At 39.9% G+C, this 23,382-nt stretch overlaps 1 protein-coding gene across 2 annotated transcripts; it reads left to right on the top strand.

Moving 5' to 3' along the window:
• The first annotated feature begins 518 nt into the window (after positions 1-518).
• Positions 519-19,054, top strand: SMC3 (structural maintenance of chromosomes 3). Of its 2 annotated transcripts, XM_015867227.3 has the most exons (29): positions 519-729; positions 2,632-2,707; positions 3,351-3,389; positions 4,044-4,111; positions 4,493-4,564; positions 4,743-4,822; positions 5,314-5,392; positions 5,972-6,089; positions 6,227-6,402; positions 6,596-6,676; positions 7,010-7,174; positions 7,744-7,865; positions 8,264-8,477; positions 9,434-9,537; positions 9,755-9,854; positions 10,306-10,466; positions 11,041-11,182; positions 11,877-12,027; positions 12,876-13,028; positions 13,986-14,137; positions 14,344-14,502; positions 15,174-15,281; positions 15,639-15,747; positions 16,234-16,481; positions 16,565-16,777; positions 17,458-17,649; positions 17,815-17,992; positions 18,372-18,478; positions 18,572-19,054. In XM_015867227.3, the coding sequence occupies exons 1-29, from the start codon at positions 715-717 to the stop codon at positions 18,641-18,643; spliced, it is 3,654 nt and encodes a 1,217-aa protein (XP_015722713.1). In that variant the 5' UTR covers positions 519-714; the 3' UTR covers positions 18,644-19,054. The 2 variants fall into 2 exon arrangements, with proteins under 2 accessions (XP_015722713.1, XP_085410829.1); XM_085554703.1 differs by lacking the exons at positions 519-729; positions 2,632-2,707; positions 3,351-3,389; ... (8 more) ...; positions 7,744-7,865; positions 8,264-8,477 and having other exon boundaries at positions 9,498-9,617.
• The last annotated feature ends 4,328 nt before the right edge of the window (positions 19,055-23,382 follow it).

The raw sequence follows: 23,382 nt of genomic DNA on the forward strand, positions 1-23,382 counted from the left end.
ATGCCCCGTCCTTGGAGGTGTTCAAGGCCAGGTTGGACGGGGCCCTGGGCAACCTGATCTATAAAGGTGTATGTTTGGTGGCCCTGCCAGGCAGGGGGTTGGAACTACATGATCCTTGAGCTCCCTTCCAACCCGGGTCACTCTGTGATTCTGAGGCGGCCCCGACCGTGGCAGCGCCCCCTGCAGGCGGGAGGCCGCACTCCTCCCTGTCGGCGTTGCGGCCCCGCTCGGCTCACACTTGCCTTTGGCGCCCAACCCGCCCCCCAGCGGGAGAAACCACATTTCCTCGCTCTCTGGGGGGATTCGGTAGGTGAGGACGGGCGGTTTCGGACGGCTGCTTCGCCTTAGAGCCCCTTAAAAAGCTAAAGAGATATTGAAATCTGATAAAAAAGGCGATATTTTTAGTGTCTACTGCCTGGCGCCTTCTCCGGCCAGTGAGGGATGCGATCTCTTCTCCTCTCTCCCCCTCCGCACTGTGCCGAGTGGTTCGCGCCGGGACGGGCAGGGGTGGCTCCGCCGCCATTTTGTTTCGTGAGGGGTGAGCGGGGCTCCGCGCCGAGCTCTGTGTGGCGGCCGGACGGGGCGGGAGGAGGCGGCAACGGGGGCCCGGAGTCGCTCGGAGCCGTCGTACCGGGAGGAGGCGGTGCGGGTGGGCTGCGAGACGGCAGCAGGAGGCGGCGGGGCGGCTGCCTCCCTCCCCCATCCTCGGCAGCCATGTACATCAAGCAGGTACGGCGGAGGGGCCTGCTGCGGCCTGCCCCGCTCCGGAGATAGAACGGGCCCGGCCCGGAGGGGAGGCGCGTGCCGGGGCCTTGCGGCCTCTGCTCGGGTGCTCGCGGGGCCCTTGGGCGGCGGTCCCGTGCTCCGTCGGCCGTTTCCATTCATTGCGGAGCGAGGGCTGCGCTGCGGGCCCTGGGGACCTTCGGACGGGGCGACTACAGTGTCCCGGCCCTGCAGGGCACGGCCGGCCTGGAGACTGTGCTGTTGGTGCTGGGGTGGAGCCTGGGCCGCCGAGTACTGACCATTCCAGCTGTGCGCTTCGCCCCTGACAAGCACCCAGCAGCTGATGTTCAGATAAATGAAGTCCTTGTGTGGGCCTTCTCCTAAGAGTTTTTAAGGCTGTGACTCGCATTGCTGATGTTACTGTTAGCGTATCCCTGCACTAGTTATATATGCTGCACATCACCGTGGAAGTTTTTGTCCTCTTTTTTCCTGCTATCTCTGTACGTTCATCTGAAGCCTGCTAGGATTCTTACTTCTCTCTGCACTCAAAATTAATTAGGTCTTCTGACACCCATTGCGTATAATGCTTCAGACTATGTTTGGAAGCACGCATTCTTCATGGAGATCAGGTTTTCATCAGTTGTTTGTCGACACGGGAGCATTTGCAGATGCCTTTTGGTACTGTTCTAGTACACCTGTGTCACTGGTTCAGATGCACGTTTAATATATGATGCATGTTGCAGTGCTTCGGATAAGAAAAAGATCTACAGGGTTTTTGAAAGCTATTGGTACTGAGGCAGAGCTTACTGTTACTGTGAGGATCTCCCATTTGGTAGATGGAGACAGCCAGTACTTATAGGGTCAGGCGTCAGATCCTCTGTGAACAGCTACAGTGTTTGAGCAGTCATCAGCCAGTACACAGTCCAAAACCTGTGTTCTGTACTTTGATCCATTAAATGCTAAAATCCTTGATTACTTCCAGTATGGTTACCTTAGATCTAGACATGAATACAGTGCAGGTCCAGAGTCAATGTCAGTGAGGATTTAACACGTTCTTCTGGTGGCGAAATGCAAAGGAAGGGCACAGGGACTGAATGTCAGTTCTAGTCCATTTTGAAGTGGTCTTCCTAAAAGATCTGCAGCTTTTCAGGTGGCTGTTATTCAGATGTCACATTGTTATATATGTCAGATTGAGGAAAGCTGATGCAGAGTCCTTTCAGCACAGCTTTGATGATTGAAAAGGGCTGATTAATGCTGAGCTGTGCTGGAAGCCGGATCAGTTTTGCTGCTATGTGGAACTAAAGTATTCAGATAAAGTCATTCTAGACTAAAATTGGATAGTTGTACTTCTAGACCAGTGTCTGCTGTGTAGCTCTTTAGCTAAATTCATTGTGTAGGTTGTATATGTTTGTTTAGGAAGCAAATTCAATAGAACCAATATTTCTGCCTTTCACTTTCTTTGTGTTACTGTGCAGCCTAAAGAAAAAACAAGTCTGTCTTGCTCCTAGGTCTTGCTTTGACCTAGATATGTGCCAGTATCTTTTTTGAGCAGAGAGAAAAAATCTCAGTTCATAAAATGATGCTTAGGTGGAGGCCAAGTCTCATAATACAAGATACTGGTCTTGAGCTTGAGAGCTGACAGGATTAGGGAAAAGACATCAAGTGTATTAAGTGGTCTTGGAGGTGTTCAAGGCCAGGTTGGACGGGGCCCTGGGCAACCTGATCTAGTAAATGTGGATGTTTGGTGGCCCTGCCAGGCAGGGGGGTTGGAACTACATGATCCTTGAGGTCCCTTCCAACCCGGGTCATTCTGTGATTCTGTATCATAAGTGATATGAATGTTGTGTAATATCTTGAGGTTTAAAAAGTGCTTAAGAGCAGAGGTAATTCTGTCGCTTTACTCCATAGGTAATCATTCAGGGCTTTCGAAGCTACCGAGACCAAACCATTGTGGATCCATTCAGCTCAAAACACAACGTCATTGGTGAGTTCCAATATGTTTTTTCATGCTAATTAAGGTTGCATCAGATCATGGTCAAATGAGTCCTTAACTGTTTATATTCTTCCTACGTTTGATTACTTTGTATTTTCTGCACTGGAAGCTTTTTTACAGTTGTCTGTTAATTTTACAAGGCATATTCCAGCATGTTTATGGCAAAGCAATCTAGTGTTCATTTTTACTGTGACCTCAGAGTGATTCCTTAGGAACTGAGTGAGAAGTGAACTGTGAGCACCTTTGTATGTATAGATGTCCATACTGGACAGTCCTCATTTAAGAGACTGGGCTTTTTGAAGTAACTCCTGATAATCTCAGATATGTGAGGGGATGTGTGAAGCTGAAGGGCTTTGGAGGCAATACGGTAGCAATGATTGATGCAGAGAACATGAAAAGCCTTGGATGTTTCATTGCTAGAAGGGAAGCTGTTCTGAACTTATACAGTCAATAATGGTCTTAAAGATGAGACACTGAGCCTTTACTAAAACATCAGAATATTCTTAAACCTTTATTTTTTTTTAAATAGAGATCATATTTTTCTGGTCTGTTTTAAAAAAACATTTCAGAATTAGCATGTGGGTTGTTCATTGATTTCAATTTGTGGCTATATACTTTGTGTTTTAATTTTCAGTGGGAAGAAATGGATCAGGAAAAAGCAACTTCTTTTATGGTAAGGAATGATTTCTTTATATAATATTAGGATAAAGGCAATAGTAGTGGCTTCTTTTTTGTTTTGTGTTGAAGTTGATCATCCAAATGTTCTTCAAGGTGTGGTTGTGACTTGACAGAGATGATAGTCAGTTTCTCTTAAGAGCATTCTAATATTTGCAGTGCCAAAAAGGGGTCTACAGGAGGAAATGGATTCCAAATAATACCCATGCTGGAAACTGTTAGTAATATTTGCAGTTACTTCGGACATTCTTAGTGGCTAAATTTATGGTATAGCTTTTAACATATGATTGTGGTGGGGATTTTGTGGATGTGTCAATGGTGGAGCTTCGAAGAGGCAAGAGATACTACGCAGTGGCTGTATGAATTGCTGAGTGTCAAGTATTTTATTGTTGGTTTTAGCCTGGCTCATGAATCCTTCCTTATTGAGCCCTGTTAATGCTCATGCAATGAACAAATAAGTTCTTGACAATGAGAGACTGAAATTACAGCATGCAGGCTGAGTGATAAAGATCCAACAAATTTTTTTTGTGTGTGTGAGGAAGAGAACACTGAGATACGTGCTTGTACTGTGTAACAATATGCTTAAGTTGGAAATTGCTGCATATCTACCTAAAGGAAAGAATAAATCTTTTATTTTTTAATTTTATTACAGCAATTCAGTTTGTCCTCAGTGATGAGTTTAGTCATCTTCGCCCTGAACAGAGATTGGCTTTGTTGCATGTAAGTGAAGGTGTATAACAAGAAGATAAAAGAACGAGCTAATGCATTTCAGTGAAGTGCTGGACTTGTAGGTATTTTAGACTAGTTGCTTTGGAAGCATTTTTAAACATTTTTGTTACGTTTGTTGCTTCCCTTCAGTAAAAGGGAAATTATTACAAAATAATACATTATTCTTGTGTAGGTGGTTAATGCATGTATGTGAACATCTGTCCAAGATTGTCAGAAATGAAAAAGTACATAGTGGACCTTACATAGAGATACTCCTGACTCTGAAATGCATGAAAGGAGATGGGAAATGTGGTTGTCTTTGGAAAGGGGTGATGGGTGGACTGGATTCCCTCTTTAGAAGGTTCTTCTGACAGAACTAATCTTGTTTCTTAGGAAGGTACAGGCCCTCGTGTTATTTCAGCGTTTGTGGAAATTATTTTTGACAATTCGGACAACAGGTTACCAGTAAGTTAAATGCTTCGGTTACGGGTTATTATTTCAGATTCACATATCTAATATTATAAAATCAGGTGGTGTGGGAGCTGCTTTTGAGTTAGCTCTGGCAAAATAAAATACTGTAAACATTCTGGATTAGTTATACCTATTGCAAGCACTTAAATTTACTGGTCTTTCTTTTCTTGAGATTGATAAAGAAGAAGTCTCACTTCGCAGAGTCATTGGAGCCAAGAAGGACCAATATTTCTTAGACAAGAAAATGGTGACGTAGGTACTTCTTTCCTTGAGCTAAATAAGCTGAGTAGTATTTCTCCAAAATTCTGTAGTCGTATCAAACACCTGCATCTCTAGCCAGAAATAAATAATGCTAACTTAGTTGGATAATACTAAGTAATTGTAATTTGACAGCATTTGCATCAGTCCTTGTGTAAAAGAGAGCAGATTTCTTTGAATTCATAGTTTAATCTGTTCATTAAAGTACGTTTAACTGCCTTATTTGCCTCCTCTTTGCAGTGAGGTATTTCTATCTACATCTTTTTTCTTCCCCAAGGCTATCATATTTTTGGGTGCTGCCTTCCCTCTTCCAGACAGTTCTCCCCCACCCCCTTTCATTTTAGAATTAGCTCTTATCAGTTAAAGGGTTTTGTTGAAGACAACGTGCATTGTGTACAGTGACCACAGTATGTGATCTGTTGTTGTGATACTATACTGTCACTTTTGCTTTAAGCGTTTTTAATAGATTCACAATAATTTTTCAGGAAAAACGATGTAATGAATCTTCTTGAAAGTGCTGGATTTTCTCGCAGTAATCCGTATTACATTGTCAAACAAGGGAAGGTAAGATTTTTTTTTCACATAGTGGAAGAAACAACTGTCAAAAATTATATGTATTCTGAATGGCAAAGTTGAGTTATTGCAGCAGTATATCAACAACTTAAATATTTTCTTAGCTTGAGGGGAAAAAGGCAAAAAAAAAAAAGAGTTTTACCTTGATTTTGTGTGTCTCCTGAGTATTCCATGATGTGAATTGTTCTAATATTTTTAGTGTAATGGTTTGATTTTCTTGGAGGCATTTAAACTGAGACAGCATCAGGATTTAGAAGCCACACTTAAGCTTTTCTAAATGTATTTTTGATGTGGTAAAAGTCTCTGAAGCTTGTATAATACTGGAACTTGGTGTTTCAACAAAAACTGGTAGCATTTGAGGATCAACAAAACTAATTACAAACAGAATACTAACTATCCTAAAGTAACGGACTTAAATGGAAAGCAACATGGTAGATGCCTGTTATCTTTCCAACACCTGAGACAAGTGGGCAGAATTAAGAATAAATAAATAACAAAGTCCAGTGTTTGATCTGTTGTACTAAGCTATATCAGAGAAGGATATTAAAATCACAGATCTTCAATTGTTAGATCAACCAGATGGCCACAGCTCCAGACTCACAAAGGCTGAAGTTACTAAGAGAAGTGGCTGGTACCAGAGTGTATGATGAACGTAAAGAAGAAAGTATTTCACTAATGAAAGAAACAGGTAAGAATACATTCTGAACAATGGGTCTCTTTTTCATATTTGTAACTTGACAAATAATTAATCACTGAGACAGAGTAGTTTTAAAGTGTGGGAATGTGTTACAATGTTTAACTGAACTTTTGTCTTGTTTTTTCAAGAGGGTAAGAGAGAAAAGATCAATGAGTTGTTGAAATACATTGAAGAGCGACTTCATACACTTGAAGAGGAGAAGGAAGAGCTGGCTCAATACCAGAAATGGGATAAAATGAGGAGAGCATTAGAATACACAATTTATAATCAGGAGCTTAATGAAACGCGAGCTAAGCTTGATGAGGTAAAATACTTTGTCTACTTCAAAATATATCACAAGACATTCTTTGGTTTTTTACTCATGTTTGCTTGCATTCAGTATTAAAATCCTGTAGCTGTCTTTCATCAGTTCGATGTGTTATTTTTGCATTTCTGAAACTAGAGGTTTTCTAAAGCAGAATCTTGCTTGTTAAGCTACTTGCTATATTCTCCTACAGCTTTCTGCCAAGCGAGAGACAAGCGGAGAGAAGTCCAGGCAACTGAGAGATGCACAGCAGGATGCTAGAGATAAAATGGAGGTAAAAATACTTAAAAGAGGGTCTTGTAAAGGTTTTTCCTTTACTTTATGTTGTTTAATTCTTTCAAATTGTAAACATTCAATGTAAACCTAAATTTAGACACAGAATCCAAAGTTCATTGACTTGAAATGAGAAGAGCTCTTACGTTTTGAGCTTTAACAAATAGCTGTAAAACCATGTTACATTCTAACCTATGCCTTCATCTTGTTTGCGAATTGGAGAAATTAATTATACTTATTAATATACTACATTGATCTATATAATGGTTGTTGTGAGTTTGATAGTGTCACTTGCATATGGTGATTAAAATGCTGTGTGCTTAAATTTGCATAGGAAATAGAGCGGCAAGTTCGAGAACTGAAGACAAAGATTTCTGCGATGAAAGAAGAGAAAGAACAACTTAGTGCTGAAAGACAAGAGCAGATTAAGCAGAGGACTAAGCTAGAACTTAAGGCTAAAGATCTGCAGGATGAATTAGCTGGAAACAGTGAGCAAAGAGTATGTAACATTGACATAATCTAAAATGTAATTGACTCATGGAAGTCTGCTTCTACACTGAAGGCTTTTTTGGCCTACATTTTAGGTGGATTTTTCTTTGTCTTTAAACTGTAGCCTTTCATTGTATTGTAAGCGAAGCAGGACAGATATCTTGGGTATCTTTGGCTTCTAGGGGATGTAAGCCAAGTCCTATGGTCTGATCCTTTATTTATCATCCTGAAAGTTACAGAACCAAGCAGTTTCAGTTCTTTTGTGCTCAATTGCTGCAGGTGTTGAAGAGGTTGATTTTTCTTTATTGCATTGACTTGGACTCTGTTGTTCAGCCCACGAGGACCTTCCATAGTTGCATAGTTTAGCTGCTTAAGAATGCTTAATTTCATTCATCTTTACTGTTCTGATTGGAAAGGAATTTACTTCTATTGAGTGCTGAAAGAGTGTAGTATCAGATTAGCAAATTTACCTTGTGCTCTTACAATTAAATTATTCTTTAGTAATGTGTATTTATCTAAAGATACTAATAAAGTTTCTGTTATTACCTCATTTTAATTATTGCTTTGTTTCACTTTCAGAAAAGGCTATTAAAGGAGAGGCAAAAGCTTCTTGAGAAAATTGAGGAGAAACAGAAAGAATTAGCAGAAACGGAGCCGAAGTTCAACAGTGTGAAAGAGAAAGAAGAGAGAGGAATTGCTAGGTCTGTAGTGTTCCACACTAGGGGAGCTAAGCATTATAGAAAGAACCACAATCCTATTGGAACAGATGTGTAGTATATTTAGGGTTTTATTTAACATTTGAGGCTGGAGTGGCAATGTATGTTCTTTATTTGATTAAGCCTCATGTCGATTTGGGTATTGAACTGGTGGGGAAATAAGTATTCATGAACTTAATTAACCTCTTTGTGGAGTTATATAAACTTGCTGTTCTGTGAATTCTGCACCATTGTCTCGTTCATGCCATGATTCTTTTTATAACTGCTTTAGCCAGAGCCTGATTTGGCTGTTCTGAAAAATTCGTATGGTAGTTATCAGTGCTTTTTCTTCATAAATTCTTGAGTTCTTTATAATACAGCGCATCTTCCCTTTCTCAACATAGACTTGCACAGGCTACGCAGGAAAGAACCGATCTTTATGCAAAACAGGGTCGGGGAAGCCAGTTCACATCCAAAGAAGAAAGAGATAAGTGGATAAAGAAAGAACTGAAGTCTCTAGATCAAGCAATCAATGACAAGAAGCGGCAGATTGCAGCTATACACAAGGATTTGGAGGATACAGAGGCAAATAAGGAGAAAAATTTGGAACAGTACAGTGTAAGTTTTCATTTTAACTCTTCTCTCAAAATAGTGAGAAATAATAAACACCCCATCTAATTTTGGAAAAACTAATAAAACTTAGTGCCCCAAAGGAAGATAAGACTTCCTTTTTGGGTGGGTTCTTATAAAACCAAAAGTGTATATAGTGTTTTTTCTTTAAGTACCTACAGAAGCTCCCTCTGGCACTACTTCAGACATTGCTATGCTATTCACATTTACTTTCTGATTCTTTACCCAAAGTGTTTGGCCTGCGTTCTCAGGAAGAGACACAGAGCTGCCTTGCATTTCTCTGTTTTGGACATAGCTGTTCCATACAGAGGTGAATGTTGGGTGTTTCACCACTCTTTAGGGGGAAAAGGAGAGAACAGTTTCTTCTAAGCTCTACTGCCAGCACTTCACCTGCACCACAACTGCAGTTTTGAAGTAAGAAGTTGAGACCCTTTTCAGTGGAAGAAGATTTCAGTATTATGTGCATAATTTGTAGATTCTAATATTCGCGTGTTCAGAAGCAGCTCTAACTTCAAATAAAGCAGGGAGATCCAGAAATATCACTTCTGCTGGTGCTCCTAGGGTAGGAGAGCATCCGGTGCCAGCGCTGCTACACTGCATGTGCTGATTGATGGGCACCTGCAGTGTTTGTCTGATGAACTGAAATTCAGGTCTGTCTGGGAAAAACACAGGAATGTAGTTGTACAAAGAAAACAGCATTCTGGTGAAATATGCTATATTAATGATGTATGCATTAGCTAAGTAATGATTTTATCAGTTGATTTATGAAAGAAGTGGCATTTACCATAGGCTGTCTGTAATGATATTGTATGGCTTAGTAAGAAGCATTTTATAGATTTGATGTTAATTTTCTTCCTTGGGCGGGTGGGTGGAGGGTGAGGAGGAGCATAAAAATTGTAACTAAATAATGCTGCAGTTTCATAGTCATCTTTTCTTTATGTTAGAAACTGGACCAAGATCTTAATGAAGTGAAGGCTCGCGTTGAAGAACTGGACAGAAAGTACTATGAAGTGAAAAATAAAAAGGATGAACTGCAGAGCGAAAGAAAGTTAGTAATTAATTGAAATATGTCTGAACCTCACTTAATGTGAAGGACCCCAACTGTGTAGTTGTTAACATGGCATGTAGGTATGTTTTTAAATATAGCCATGTATGAACTTCTGTACTTAGCCCTTCTGTTCAATTAGCAGTTGTTAGATTAAAAAAAAAATACAACTTCGGACTTCATTCACCCTTAAAATACTTGAACTATGGTTATTGTGCAGTTATCTGTGGAGAGAGGAGAACGCAGAGCAACAAGCTCTTGCCGCTAAGCGGGAGGACCTGGAAAAGAAACAGCAGCTTCTCAGAGCAGCAACAGGAAAGGTAGGAGGCCTTGTATTTGTTGTAACTTCTTGTATAAGCTTTTCTGCTTTCCCATTCCTAAAGGAAAAGTACTCTTCTGAAGATATCTTTTAATGTTATTTCCTCTGGTTGCAGTCTTACTGCCTGTACTTAAAATAGGGCAGTCAAATATGTAGGCTGCTCTACAAATATTTTTAGCTCTAGAAGTATTTTGAAATCCATTTTGTAATCTTAAGGTATTAGAGGAGAGGTGGGAAGACGAGGCAGAAATAGAAAGCTTACCAAATTCTTTTTTGTATTTATTTTTTCTAAAAAAAGCAATGTGGTAAACTCAACTTTAATTAGGTATGTTCATTAGTCAGCTGCAGTTTGTCCAGAAAGATGGTTACTGCTCTCTAGAAGTTGAGGATAAAGCTGATAGCTTTTTCTAGATCTTGTAATAGTGGTGCAGTAATCATCTGTGCTTTAACAGGCCATTTTGAATGGTATCGACAGTATAAACAAGGTTTTGGAGCACTTCCGTCGGAAAGGAATAAACCAGCATGTTCTAAATGGCTATCATGGCATTGTGATGAACAACTTTGAGTGTGAACCAGCTTTCTACACTTGTGTTGAAGTTACTGCGGGGAACAGGTAACTATGTACTCTTCAGCATTAAGTTGGTGCAGCTGCAGTGTTACAAATGGGCCTGTGCTGATTCCTTCTGAAATATTATCTTTCCTCTGAATCTTGAGCTCTGGTCCTTATTTCATTAAGTGCTGTTGTATGGCCTCATCACATTTTTATTTCAAGAAGGAACTAAGAATTCTGCAGATTTAAAGAGTCTATTCTTACTTCTCCTAATCTTGTTTCAAGGCAGGAGGGAGTTGGGGGAGGGAGTGGGAAAGCAGGTAGAAGGTGCCCAAGAATGATACTCCTGATGCTTGGCTAGGAATCATCTGGTGTGGTGCATTCTACAGTAAGTAATACTGATGTTTCAACAACAGTGGGAGCTTTTTCATGTTAAGGGTAATCTCTAAATAGCCAACTGCTATTTGAAAGCTATGTCATGATAGTACCATCTGCTTGCTCTGACAGCAGTGCTTAAGAACAGTAGAGCAAACGCAGCTTGGCTTTATAGTGGCAGGTAATGTCACCTGCTTGCTAAATGTTCCCATTCAAATATTCTATTTTTTTTTTCTTGTTTTTTGGGGGGCTTGTTAATTAGGTTATTTTATCACATTGTGGATTCTGATGAAGTCAGTACAAAAATTTTAATGGAATTTAACAAAATGAACCTTCCTGGTGAAGTTACATTTCTCCCATTGAACAAGCTGGATGTTCGAGATACTGCTTATCCTGAGACTAATGTGAGTGTTCATTTTGAACCTTCATCTGTTTTCTCCATCGATACAAGCCTTTGTTATTTGAACTGTGTGCCTATTACATATCGCCTACCACTTTCTTTTGTTGGATGTCTGCAGTTAAATACTGCAATTAATCTATTGCTTCTCAAGATGGGAAACCCTTTTATTGGATAACACTTTGCTACAAGCTATTCTTCAAAGTTAAACTCTACGTACAGAGTACGTAGGTGATAATATAACAATAGGAAGTTCTGCAATCTGATAATAATTGCATGAATTGCTGAACTTGAATTCTTTAGATCTAAGATAGCCAAGCTTCTAAAATCTAAAATAGCAAAACCTTGCTTTTGATTTCCGTACATTTGTATTGACTGTGTAATCAGAGTATCATCTCCGTATGTATTTTCAAAGTAACGATTTGCAGTGCTGTGCTTCGAGTTTGGAGTTTGACATTGTCTAAATTGTGATATATGGAGCTCCAGAAGTCTTCATTCCAGAAGTCTGATTGTGAACGCATGCGTTCATCTTCAATGAGTTTGAGATATGCTTAACTTTCAAGAATGTACTATTATAAAGCAGTGTATTATGTTTTTACTTTTGATGTAGTTTCTTTATTTTTTAGAGCTTGCTTGAATTAGTTACAATATTCTTGCTCTGTGTCATTGCACTGATCTTATTATATCCTCTGTCCCTTCAGGATGCTATTCCTATGATCAGTAAACTGAGATACAATCCAAGATTTGACAAAGCTTTCAAACATGTGTTTGGAAAGACTCTGATTTGTCGTAGCATGGAAGTATCTACTCAGCTGGCCAGAGCTTTCACTATGGATTGTATTACTCTGGAAGGTAAATACTACAGTTAGATTAATTACTTACTGGCAAAGTGGGATCCTTTGAAGCTTGAGAATCGTTATGCGTAGTCTGTCAGTGTTATCAAAATAAGACTATTCAAAATAATATAACTGAGACATACACAGCTACACTTGGTTATGTGCAGTACTGAAAAGGCAGAATTTCTTCACAGTAATTTAAATATATTATGATGTAAAAATTTATAGATATATCTCTATCCTGAGAACTGCAAAATAGATTGTTGGTATTCACATTCTTTCAAATTCAAAAGACCTTTGTTCTCCTGAAGTATTTATGATGTATTCCACCAACTTAAAACACCACTGAGGGTGCAAATGCATGGCTTTAATTACTCATTAGTGCAAGGTGGTTTATTCCATGTACCGAGTGCATTTGCATATTGTGCTCCCTAAAGCAATCTTTTGGTAGTAGCCTATTCCTGCAGTGCAGATTCCTTGCAGACTTATTATTTGTCTCTTTTTCTGAAAGTCAATCTGAAAAGTCTCCTAAGGAATGTCTGAGGGAGAAATAATCAGCAGAATCTGTGCCTTGTAGAGCAATGCTATTTACTTATTTTTTCTTAAAGGCGATGGTAGCAACCTGTGTTGGTGTTGAAGAAAGAAATGTGCTTTAAATGGAACACCAAAACAAATATGTCACTAATGACAGAACTTTACTTAAAGACTTAATTGTAAATAGCAACTTCTTATACTGTTGTAGCGCTTCTTTAGGTTAGCTGAAATGTTATAGTCATACTACCAAACTGTACTATAGAAGCTGCTCCAAATATCACAGGGAATAAATGATGTGCAATTTACAGTATTGTTCTGTTGTGCTCTTAGGTGATCAAGTCAGCCATCGTGGTGCTTTGACTGGTGGTTATTACGACACAAGAAAGTCTCGTCTTGAGTTACAAAAAGATGTTAGAAAGGCAGAAGAAGAACTTGGTGAACTTGAAGCAAAACTCAATGAAAACTTGCGCAGAAACATTGAAAATATCCTTTTGTTTCCTTTGGGAAAGATTGTGTGATGATAAACATTTCTTTTTGCAGTTACAGTAATGGGTGAAAAATAGAATTCCTAATGTTTGTTATGTATTAGCTTTGGCATTTGTTTGGATTGTTCTTTGTGCTGGCTGGTTCTGTTAGTTACTGTAGGGACACTATATAGGCATATTAAGTAATAACTTTTCCTTTCTGAGGAGGGAGCTGCAGAGGATGTATGTTGAGTGTTGATTCAACTGATAGCTAAAGGGTAATGCCACACAAGGATTTCTGTGGTAGATCACTAGTTGTAATAAGTGTTGTTTCCGTATCTGACAGTGAGTTTTGGAACGTAACACAAATGGATCCTAAGACACTTTGAAAGTAAAATTTGTCTGTTACTGCTATCTTACTGTTCTATATTTGATTCAGTTTTCCAAAAGTGTTTTCAATATGGGGTGACATGTTTGGCTGTGACCTCTGCTTTTGGGAATTGTTTGGCTTTTAGTGCTTCTACATTGGTGTCTTGTTAAACTGTGCATCTGGAGTAGGAGAAACATAGTGTTAACAGTTCAACAGAAATTAAAATTCTCTACAAGAACTGCAGCGTGACTCAGGATTTCACAGTTGTTCTGGAAAATTATCCCCTTTGTCTCAGACTTGATTAAGAGTTTATTTGTATCGGTCTAATGTTTTCTAATGAAGGCATCTACTCTTCTATGTTTTCTATGATAAGAGTCTTCCTTATAAATTCAGATGCATCTATTCTGAGTCCCATGTTGTGAAAGTAACAAAATGAATCTCTCATGTTTTGCTCTTGGCATTGATAAGGGTCAGGAAGTCTTGATTTCTCCTGTACAGATGACTATGTTGACTCATCAGGGCAGCAGAATATGGCAAAAACTTAAAAGCTGAATACACTAGTAGGTATAAAATGTCTTTTAAAGAGTTTTCCTTAGCCCACAGTATGGATTAATAATGAGATTGACCAGCTGATGAACCAAATGCAGCAAATTGAGACGCAGCAGAGAAAGTTCAAAGCCTCTCGAGACAGTATTCTGTCAGAAATGAAAATGCTGAAGGAGAAAAGGCAGCAATCTGAAAAGACATTTATGCCTAAGGTACAGTAAAGAGATACTGAAATCAATTACTGGTTTTATATTACTATTTTATTGGCATTATTTCTGAGTTTGCTTTCCTTTCTGGTTGACTGAAATATGAAAAGATGACTAGACATCTGACAGCTCATACTTGCATAAATATAGAAGTAATATTCATAAATGCAGGTCGTGCCAAAGAATTATTCTGTCTAATCTTTATTTCACAGCAACGCAGCTTACAGAGCTTGGAGGCAAGTTTACATGCTATGGAATCAACCAGAGAGTCACTGAAAGCTGAGCTGGGAACTGATCTGTTGTCTCAACTTAGTCTTGAAGATCAGAAGCGTGTGGATGCTCTTAATGATGAAATCAGACAACTGCAACAAGTAAGATAAAATTAAAATGTTTCGTAACTGTATGTGATGCCTTTTCTTCCCACTAATCTTATGTGAAGAGTCAGTAATGATGAAGGTATTATAACTGAGTAGTGTTTTAGCAGTAGTGGCCTGGGATGTTTGGAGTTCTCTCATTTGCAAAATTTATCTGCTTGTTTTTCTCAAATTCTGGATGAATTTTACTAGCTGTATTTTGCTGAGGATTACACTCCTGTAGTGCTGGAATTGTCAGTTTCCTTGCTCCTACTTTTGAACTTTGCAGTAATTAACTTCAAAATAGATACTGTCTGATGCATGATGTGGGAAACTGAAACAGCACCTTTGGGTTAAATGAGGCAGTTCTAAGTTTGTTGCTGTGTTTGCCATGTGTTGTTGGAAAAACACTGTGTTGCTGTACCCTTTCAAGCTCTTCTGGGTTTAAGAACTGTGGATCCACGTGCTGGTCCAGCTCAGGAAAGTCACAGATTTTTATGATTGTCTTGACACGAGATAGCTGCAGAAATATTCACTACTAGCAGGTTGTTTCTACAAGAACAGTGACAGTCCAAAGATGCATAATATTTTCGTACAGAGTTCTGTCAAGAGTGAGCTTTATTTTCAGTGGGTAGTTTGATTTTAGTTGATGCAATGAATATCCTGTCTTAATTACTGTTATTTTTCAGGAAAATAGACAGCTTTTGAATGAGAGGATTAAACTAGAAGGTATTATTACAAGAGTTGAAACGTATCTCAATGAGAATCTGAGAAAACGCTTAGACCAAGTGGAACAAGTAAGAATTTTCTCTTAAATGAATTGGTGCAGTCTGTTTTTGCAGTTTATTTCCAAAGCTGTGACATGTTATTGATGGGATAAATATGTATTCATCATTCTGTGTAATCTGTGGTGTCTTGCTTCCTTTTATCCAAGCTGAATTGCTTGCTATGCTTAAACTTCAACAACAAAAATCTTGCTCTGTATGCACTGTTTTTGTATTAAAAAGGCTACCACAATGGTGATCTGGTAAAAGATGAAAATATCTTAAAGTTTTAGAAGATAGTTAGTTGTATGTAGAACAGTGGAGGCTGTCTGGCTTACACTTTCGTTCCCTTCCCTTTTGAAACTTGATGGCATTTACTCTGTCCCATAGGAACTGAATGAGCTACGAGAAACAGAAGGTGGCACAGTTCTTACTGCCACAACATCAGAACTTGAGGCTATCAACAAACGAGTGAAGGATACGCTGGCACGGTCAGATGGTTGGTAACACTATTTTTGTAAAGAAAAATCTTCACTGTTTTGAGCATTCACATGTAGCACAAAATAAGAAGCAGCAATATATTTTGACTATGCTGTAGTAGTTATATAGTGCGTAACAAGTGTTTTGGAATAGTCCAAAAGACAGAAGCAAGGTTTTGTACTAATTGAACAGAAGTGAAATTGTCTGCAATTGCACATTGCGACATCCAGCAGAGTTTTGGCATCAGGCATAATATTCTGAAGAGGCATTCGTGCACAGCATGATTTGGTATAGCTGTTGAAACTCTCCTGAATTGCCTGGAACTTAAGTTGCTGTCAAATAGGAAATAGCATCTGTATCGATAACCACTACCTTTGCTTCTCTTTCTAGACTTCAACCAAGTAACCTCTCTGAAGGAAGAGAGAAAATTTCAGCTTTTTGTCTTAGTGCAGCCCTGTAGGCATAACCATTTTGGCTTTTGTGCTTTTTCCCCCCAATATTTCAGATCTGGATAACTCTATTGACAAAACAGAAGCAGGAATTAAAGAACTGCAAAAGAGCATGGAACGCTGGAAGAACATGGAGAAGGAACATATGGATGCCATTAACCATGACACAAAAGAACTTGAAAAGATGACTAATAGGCAAGGCATGCTCCTCAAGAAGAAGGAGGAATGCATGAAGAAAATCCGAGAATTAGGTTCACTTCCACAGGAGGCTTTTGAAAAATACCAGACTTTAAGTCTAAAGCAGGTAATAAATGTGCTTGTTTTCAAGTTATTTATGAACAAACGAATCTGAAATATTGGACTCATGTACATCTGTTTTCCCCCCAGTTATTCCGCAAATTGGAGCAGTGCAATACGGAACTGAAGAAATACAGTCATGTTAATAAAAAAGCTTTGGATCAGTTTGTGAATTTCTCAGAGCAGAAAGAAAAACTAATAAAAAGACAAGAGGAGCTGGACCGGGGCTACAAATCGATCATGGAGCTGATGAATGTGCTAGAGCTTAGAAAATATGAGGCTATTCAGCTGACTTTCAAGCAGGTAACAAAATGGCAAAAAGTAGAAAGACTGGGATAGAAATAAATAGCCTTATGTAGCTGCTGTTTGGGAAGAGACACAACTAAGTAGAGCTACTGTGTAATAATAGACACAGCGCCATGGAACTTGAGTTTTGTGTGATTAATACTAACAAAAGAAACAAGCTGACATCTTAAATGGATGCTGATCCTGACTATGTTACCTTTCCAGCAGTTCTTTAAACCTTTTCAATGCTTCCTTTCTGATAACTCTTGTTACTATGTAAAGCTCTATGCTGTAGAAGGTCTGGTAATGATCTATTCTAAATCCATTTTCCAGATTTTAGTTGAGTCTTTTCTAATGTTTGCAAAGTGTCTTAACTGCAGAGAGTAAAAAGTTGTCTTCTGAAGCTCATCCTCTTAACTTGCTTCTCATCTGAAGCTCACTGAAATATAAATCGAACTTGCTTTTGCCGTTTTCTGTTTTAATTCTGCCCCATCGAAGAAATACGTGAAAAACTCATACTAGAAAAGCAGTTGGTTTAAATCATGTTTTTAGACCAAGCTTTGTGTTCACATTTCTCTCGTGCTGATGCTTAAATTTGAATTTGGATATCCTTACTTTAAAACAAATACTTGAAGTGCATAAAAACTGCTCTTGTTTGCACTTGATTTCATTATGTAATAATGATTGTTTCCTTTAAGGTGTCAAAAAATTTCAGTGAAGTATTCCAGAAGTTAGTCCCTGGTGGCAAGGCCACGTTAGTGATGAAGAAAGGAGATGTAGAAGGGAGTCAGTCCCAAGATGAAGGGGAGGGCAGCACTGAGAGTGAAAGAGGATCTGGATCACAGAGCAGTGTGCCATCTGTGGACCAGTTCACAGGAGTCGGCATAAGGGTAAGGAGAAATATGTGTTCCAGACTCTGAATAGTTTTTTAAATTGACATTAAAGTATTTATTTTTAAAAGTCAGTGTTGAACCAATCTATTTATTTGCTAAAATAGCAAGTGATGTTGTGGAGCGGTATTTTGACGTCTTCTTCCTGTTGTGCTGTTTCCTTAGGTATCGTTCACAGGGAAGCAGGGTGAAATGAGAGAAATGCAACAACTTTCAGGTGGACAGAAATCCCTGGTAGCTCTAGCCCTGATATTTGCTATCCAGAAATGTGATCCAGCTCCATTTTACTTATTTGATGAAATTGACCAAGCCTTGGATGCTCAGCACAGGAAAGCTGTTTCAGGTACCTTACTTACCTTAGGTGTGCTTGAAGTGACTGTCTTGACCTTTGGTACTGAACATTTCAAATACGAGTCACTCTTTGAAATGTCTCAGCGCCTGTTGGAATTTAACTTTGTGCCTCATTTTGCTCTTGGAGATGGGCTTTAGGTAGAAACTCAGTGCTGGCACGTACAGCAGCTAAGGAGTTATGACTTAATATGGTATAAAAAGTCTAGGTTGAGACTGGAATTTATTATAGTATATAAATGTGATGTGGATTCTTTCTTGATTTCTGTTTTATTTTTAATTGACTGGACTCTCATTTTACCTATCTCATATTAAGATATATCTTGCTTTATTAGAAAGATGGCATTAATAAAGATTTCTTATGTTCTTTTTAGATATGATTATGGAACTAGCTGAACACGCTCAGTTCATTACAACAACGTTTAGGCCTGAATTGCTGGAATCAGCTGACAAGTTCTACGGTGTAAAATTCAGAAATAAGGTAACCTTTTAATTTCTGTTTGTTGAAAACTTTATCAAGCTCTGTTTTATTCTGTAGAAACTGTAATAACTATGCTCCATTTTGTTCCACCAGGTTAGTCACATTGATGTGATCACAGCAGAAATGGCCAAAGACTTTGTAGAAGATGACACCACGCATGGTTAAACAAAATTGTATTTACCGCTTGTTTGGAAGATGTGTATAGTGTGATGTTTATGCCAGGGAATTGTAAATTAAAAATAGGAAGCTTTTAGTCCTTGTTTAAAATAGTTTTTGAACATACATTTTAACCAAGTCCCCAGAAGACTTAGTTTCAAAGAAGCTTGATTATCCGTATGGTTTCTGTTGCTGTATTTTATAAGATGATTGTTAATGTTACCTTTATACAGTACCTGTAGTTTACAGAAGTTTATTCTCTTCCGTCGGATCTTTTGTAAAGCGTCTGTTGCTGTTTTAAAGCTTTTAAGAAAGTGCTAGCTCTTCCTTCCTTCCTTCCTAAGTATACTTTTACCATTTATATTGCCTCACAATTTTTTTTAACGTCTTCAATTAAAGTGATTGGTTTTATCGCTGTCACTTGTGTACAGGTGTGTGCTGTCTGTCTGAGAATTGCCCTGAAACAGTCAATACTGTCAGTCTTAGCGGAGCTGTTGAGAAGTATGAGGCAGAGCTGTTATTTCAAGTGATTAGATTAAGGCCAGATACTTCTGATTTAAAATAGCAAAGACATTGTAAAAAAAAAAAAAAAAAAAAAAAAGAAATGTTGCAATTGTGTACACAATTCACATTATGTATAGCACACTTCTGTGTACTATGTGAAGTTATAGGATACTGCTTAAGGTTACTTTACAGTGAGAAGCAATGAACTTAACGTACTGCATTTGCTCTGTAGGGCACTTCAATGAAACAAGAAGCAAGTGATCTCTGGTAGGTTTCCACCAGCTGCTTAGCACCCCTGCTGCCCACTGAGAACCAGTTGACACTGCTTCACGTGAAGTGCAGGAGGAGGTGTGAACTGAATGCAATTTCCTGAGCTAGGGAATGCATGCACTTAATGGTACAAAGCAAGGTCAGAGCAGAAAAGTGAAGTTGGTATGGAGCGACTTCCCTGGGGAGTGATAATCCAGAAGGAAATTACCACTGGCAATAAATCTTGGAAGCCAGATGGTTGAGTGTGCTGTACCTGACGTGGGAACTGTGGGCAGCTTTGCTCTGGAGTCAGTAGCTGTACAGCAGATACCTCTCTGAAAAAGGGGTAGGGTGCAAAACTTGAAACAAATCTTGCATCCCAAGTAACTCGTATCAAGTCTCCCTCAAAATCTTTAACCAGTAAATAGACTTGTATGTGGTAATCTTGAAGAAACTGAAGTCTTACTGTGCATTCAGATTGGTTATAAAGCAAAGCATTCCTAAAATTACTCACAGGTAAGGTAAGTCCACTCAAAATCCAGAAACACGCTTCATAGCTGCAGTTTTGTTCATTGCCTTTATCTTCACTTTAAGTGCCTGTAACCTGTGACCATCAGATACAGAATGTGCCTGTGGTGGTGGCAGGCTGTTCTGTCATTAGGCTGGTTGGTGCCAACACAGCAGCTTGACAGCTAGTTTGAATATGGGGAGACAGGCAGTTGATAAGCACAGCAATTACATTCATTGCCTGTTTAAAAACGTCAGCCTAAATCAATCTGATCTTCATGTTTATCAAATTAAAATCCCATTAAATGGGAAGTGGATTAGTAGAGCAGAATCTCTGCGCTGCTCAGTGTCAAAGACTAAATGCACAGTAGTTTCAGCATGTTAGAGATTTTCATCTGCATTGAGTCTAACAGCCAAGGTAGTTATTGAGCAGAGTAGAAACGTGGGTAACTAGCGAGCTAAAGAAAAGAATGAAAAGGTACTGGGTTGATGGCTGCTGGGTAAGGCTAGATAAGAAACTGGGACAGTGGCTGAATGCTTCCATGTTGGAGACCAAGGTCTGGAACTGCTGCCTGCACATTGTATCAAGACTTCCAAAATCGTTTCAGGGTAGGTTTGGGAATGGTGGCTATTATTTAAGTGGCTGCTAAACTTTCAGAGAGCTGCATGAAAAACAGCCTCACCTGTGTTTTAAGGTAAGTCCTTGTATAACGGAGGAAAAGCTGTCTGATAAGTTGCCAGCACACAACCCAGAGGAGGATACGAGATTTCCCAGCCCAGGTTTTGTCCATAGTTAATGTCAGGAGTGATACAAAAAACAGTTCTTTGCTGTTTCCCCCCTGATGATGCTTTTCTCCTTGCTGAATAAAGATGATGGGGATGTGATGGTAGCCATAGCTAAAGGCAGTGACTTCAGTGGTAGGTTTGGGTGCAGTCTGTAGCTTTGGGCAGCAGGTGGAGTCAAATTGGACTAAATAACGCCGATGGTATTTGCCCTATTACTAAAATGGAGGGCAGAATCAAAGCTTTCGTTACGAGGTTCTCTGAATTCCAGAGATGATTCTGTTGGTCACGAGGACCCTGAGCAAGTAGAGAAACAAAATATAGTTCTGTGAGAGAGGAAAAATAGGGGAAAGCTGGGATAATTGACCATTTCCATTAAAAATGTATGAAGTGCTTTAAGACTTCGCTAAAGAGAATGGGAAGTAAAATGATAGTGTCTGTGAGTCAGCCCAAGCACTGATGGCCCTTAGCAGTTCCCTTTGGGGCAGGTACCCAGCTGTCTCTGTCTGCTGCCTAGGAAATGTAAGAGAATCACGCTCAGATCAGGTGCTCGAGGTAGATATATAAATGTGCCCTCAGTGTCCCATGTAAATAAAAATACAAACTGGATGGAAAAGGGCTTTGTTATCATGAAGTAATGGCATGGTGTGTAGCTGGAATATAAGTGAAGGAAAAGAGAGAATGCTCGCTTTCTGTTTTGTTACTCCGCTTCCTCCTCCCTCAGGAGCTGGGACGCTCGTTGGATGCAGGGCTGTTCTTCAAGCAGTGAGAGAAACGTTCCTGTCAGGGGGCAGGTCAGTAATGCCCATTGCAGTGCGCTTCTGCCTCCTTGTCAAATTCCTCCCGTTTCTGAGCTGCTGAGTGAGGCAGCTTGGGCTCATTGCTGGAATGTGCAGTGAGACAGGGCAAAGCATGGATGGGAACAGCTGGTGTGACAGAGCTGGAGGGGAGGTTCCCAGGACTTCCAGGGTGCTCTTCTATCTCAGCAACAGAGGAGTTCAGGAGGAGTGGCTGCTCTGTGGGATCCTGTGGGCTCTGCGGCAGCAGCAGGGTGTGTTGTGCTGCTGCTCCTGATGTTCCACCAGTTCCTAGCAGGGCAACCCAGGACCTTTCTGGGACTGACAGATAAGGACACCTTGATTGTCAGCTGCGTTTGATAGCGCATCTTCTTACACAGAACACGTTCTTTCTATCTGATCCTCTCAAGGTCATCTGACAATGAAACAAGAAGAGGGCTGCTCAGTGGATGGCAGTTTCAGACCAGCGATGCAGGAATTTGCACTTTTTCTGTACCATGTGCTCCTGAGGAATCCCTGAATGGAGCCCTGAGCTCCGCGTGTGGGCTGATACACACTGGCTGATTGTGGAGCTTGTATTAATAACTCTTTGTTGTGTTGTGCATAGACGTTGGCCTGTGTGGAAAGAGAGCTGAAGGGCTGCGCAAAAAGGCTGCTTGCTTTGTGACATTCAGCAATTTGATGGCTGCTGTTGTCTCCATCCATGGGGAAGTCGTGCTTGGAAAACCACCCAGAGCATTCAGTAGTGCTACCAGCAGCACCACCAATGGAACTCTGCTCTCTGTGAACTTACAAAAACCCAAGTTAGATCCTCCTTTCTCATTGCAGAGAAACCAAGCAAGGTGATCCGGGGAAAGCACCTCCTGCTCTGCACACCCTTCCTTCTCTCCAGTGGCATCACAGAGCTCTGCTGGCTCTTAAGGCACTTTGCCTTCTGAGCAGTGCTGTATTTAGCAGGACACACAGCCTGACAGCTCAAACTGGGAAACTGTCAGGGTGAAACCAAACCAAAACTGGTGTTAGAACAAGATAAATAACTATAATAGCAACGGTCACATCCATGGATAACTAAATTACGCATTGCACAAATGCATTGTTGATGTATAAGCCATAGTATCCCATCAGTTCCTAACTTCTACATGCTTTTCGTTCCACCAGGGCTTGGATAATCATTTTACAAACCAATTTCCTGAGAGCTAAACACACTTTATACTTTGCAGCTTCTCCTGACTTCACCTTTCTGGAGTTATGCACAGAGACTGCAGTGTTGGTATGTGTATAATGGCTTGGCAGCTCTCCACAGTTGTGGAATTTACAATCACCGCTGCGTTTATAACACTTGGAGCAGCTTTTTATTTTTATTTTTTAATTTATTTCTGGTGGATGATGAATTGGGCCATCTGTCTCCAATGTCTGCTGAACCTTCCCCCCCTCACTCTCCACTTCTGCTGGCAATTTGTGCAGTCAGCTGAGGTCAAGGTCTGGAGAGCAGATCTGCGACCTTCGCTGCTGAGTCGCAATGGCTCTGCCTGCATTTCCTGGGGTAAGTCTCCAGTATGCCATGTACCCACAGGTCTGAGATGCCACATGAAGAGAAGGGATTCGTTTATAGTAATATTAAGAACTTCCTTTGCATGTGGAGCTGGTGTTCAAAGGGTACTTTCGTTCGCCCTAAAGTGAAGGGGTTGGAGTAGTTTTTACAAACATAAATGGGATGCTGGCTGATGCGCACCAAGAGGGGCTGAAGGAAGACACTTGGAATCAGATGACTTGAACACAGGTCTGGAAATGTTCGGTGCAGACACATTTAGACATCACTGAGACAGATGGAAGCTTTGATGGAACAGAAATAGAAAGTCAAGTGAATTTGTCTTAGCTCATTCCATTTTGCCCCTCGCCTGAAATAAA

Source organism: Coturnix japonica, chromosome 8 (genome assembly GCF_054131305.1).
Source record: "Coturnix japonica strain WE chromosome 8, WE-NBRP24, whole genome shotgun sequence".
NCBI lineage: Eukaryota > Metazoa > Chordata > Aves > Galliformes > Phasianidae > Coturnix > Coturnix japonica.

What these genes read in the sequence shown, in the direction of transcription:
- SMC3 (XM_015867227.3), top strand. An exon ending in AGAGATTGGCTTTGTTGCAT is followed by an intron (nt 4,112 to 4,492) that starts GTAAGTGAAGGT and finishes CTTGTTTCTTAG; the next exon opens with GAAGGTACAGGCCCTCGTGT. An exon ending in GTGTAAAATTCAGAAATAAG is followed by an intron (nt 18,479 to 18,571) that starts GTAACCTTTTAA and finishes TTGTTCCACCAG; the next exon opens with GTTAGTCACATTGATGTGAT.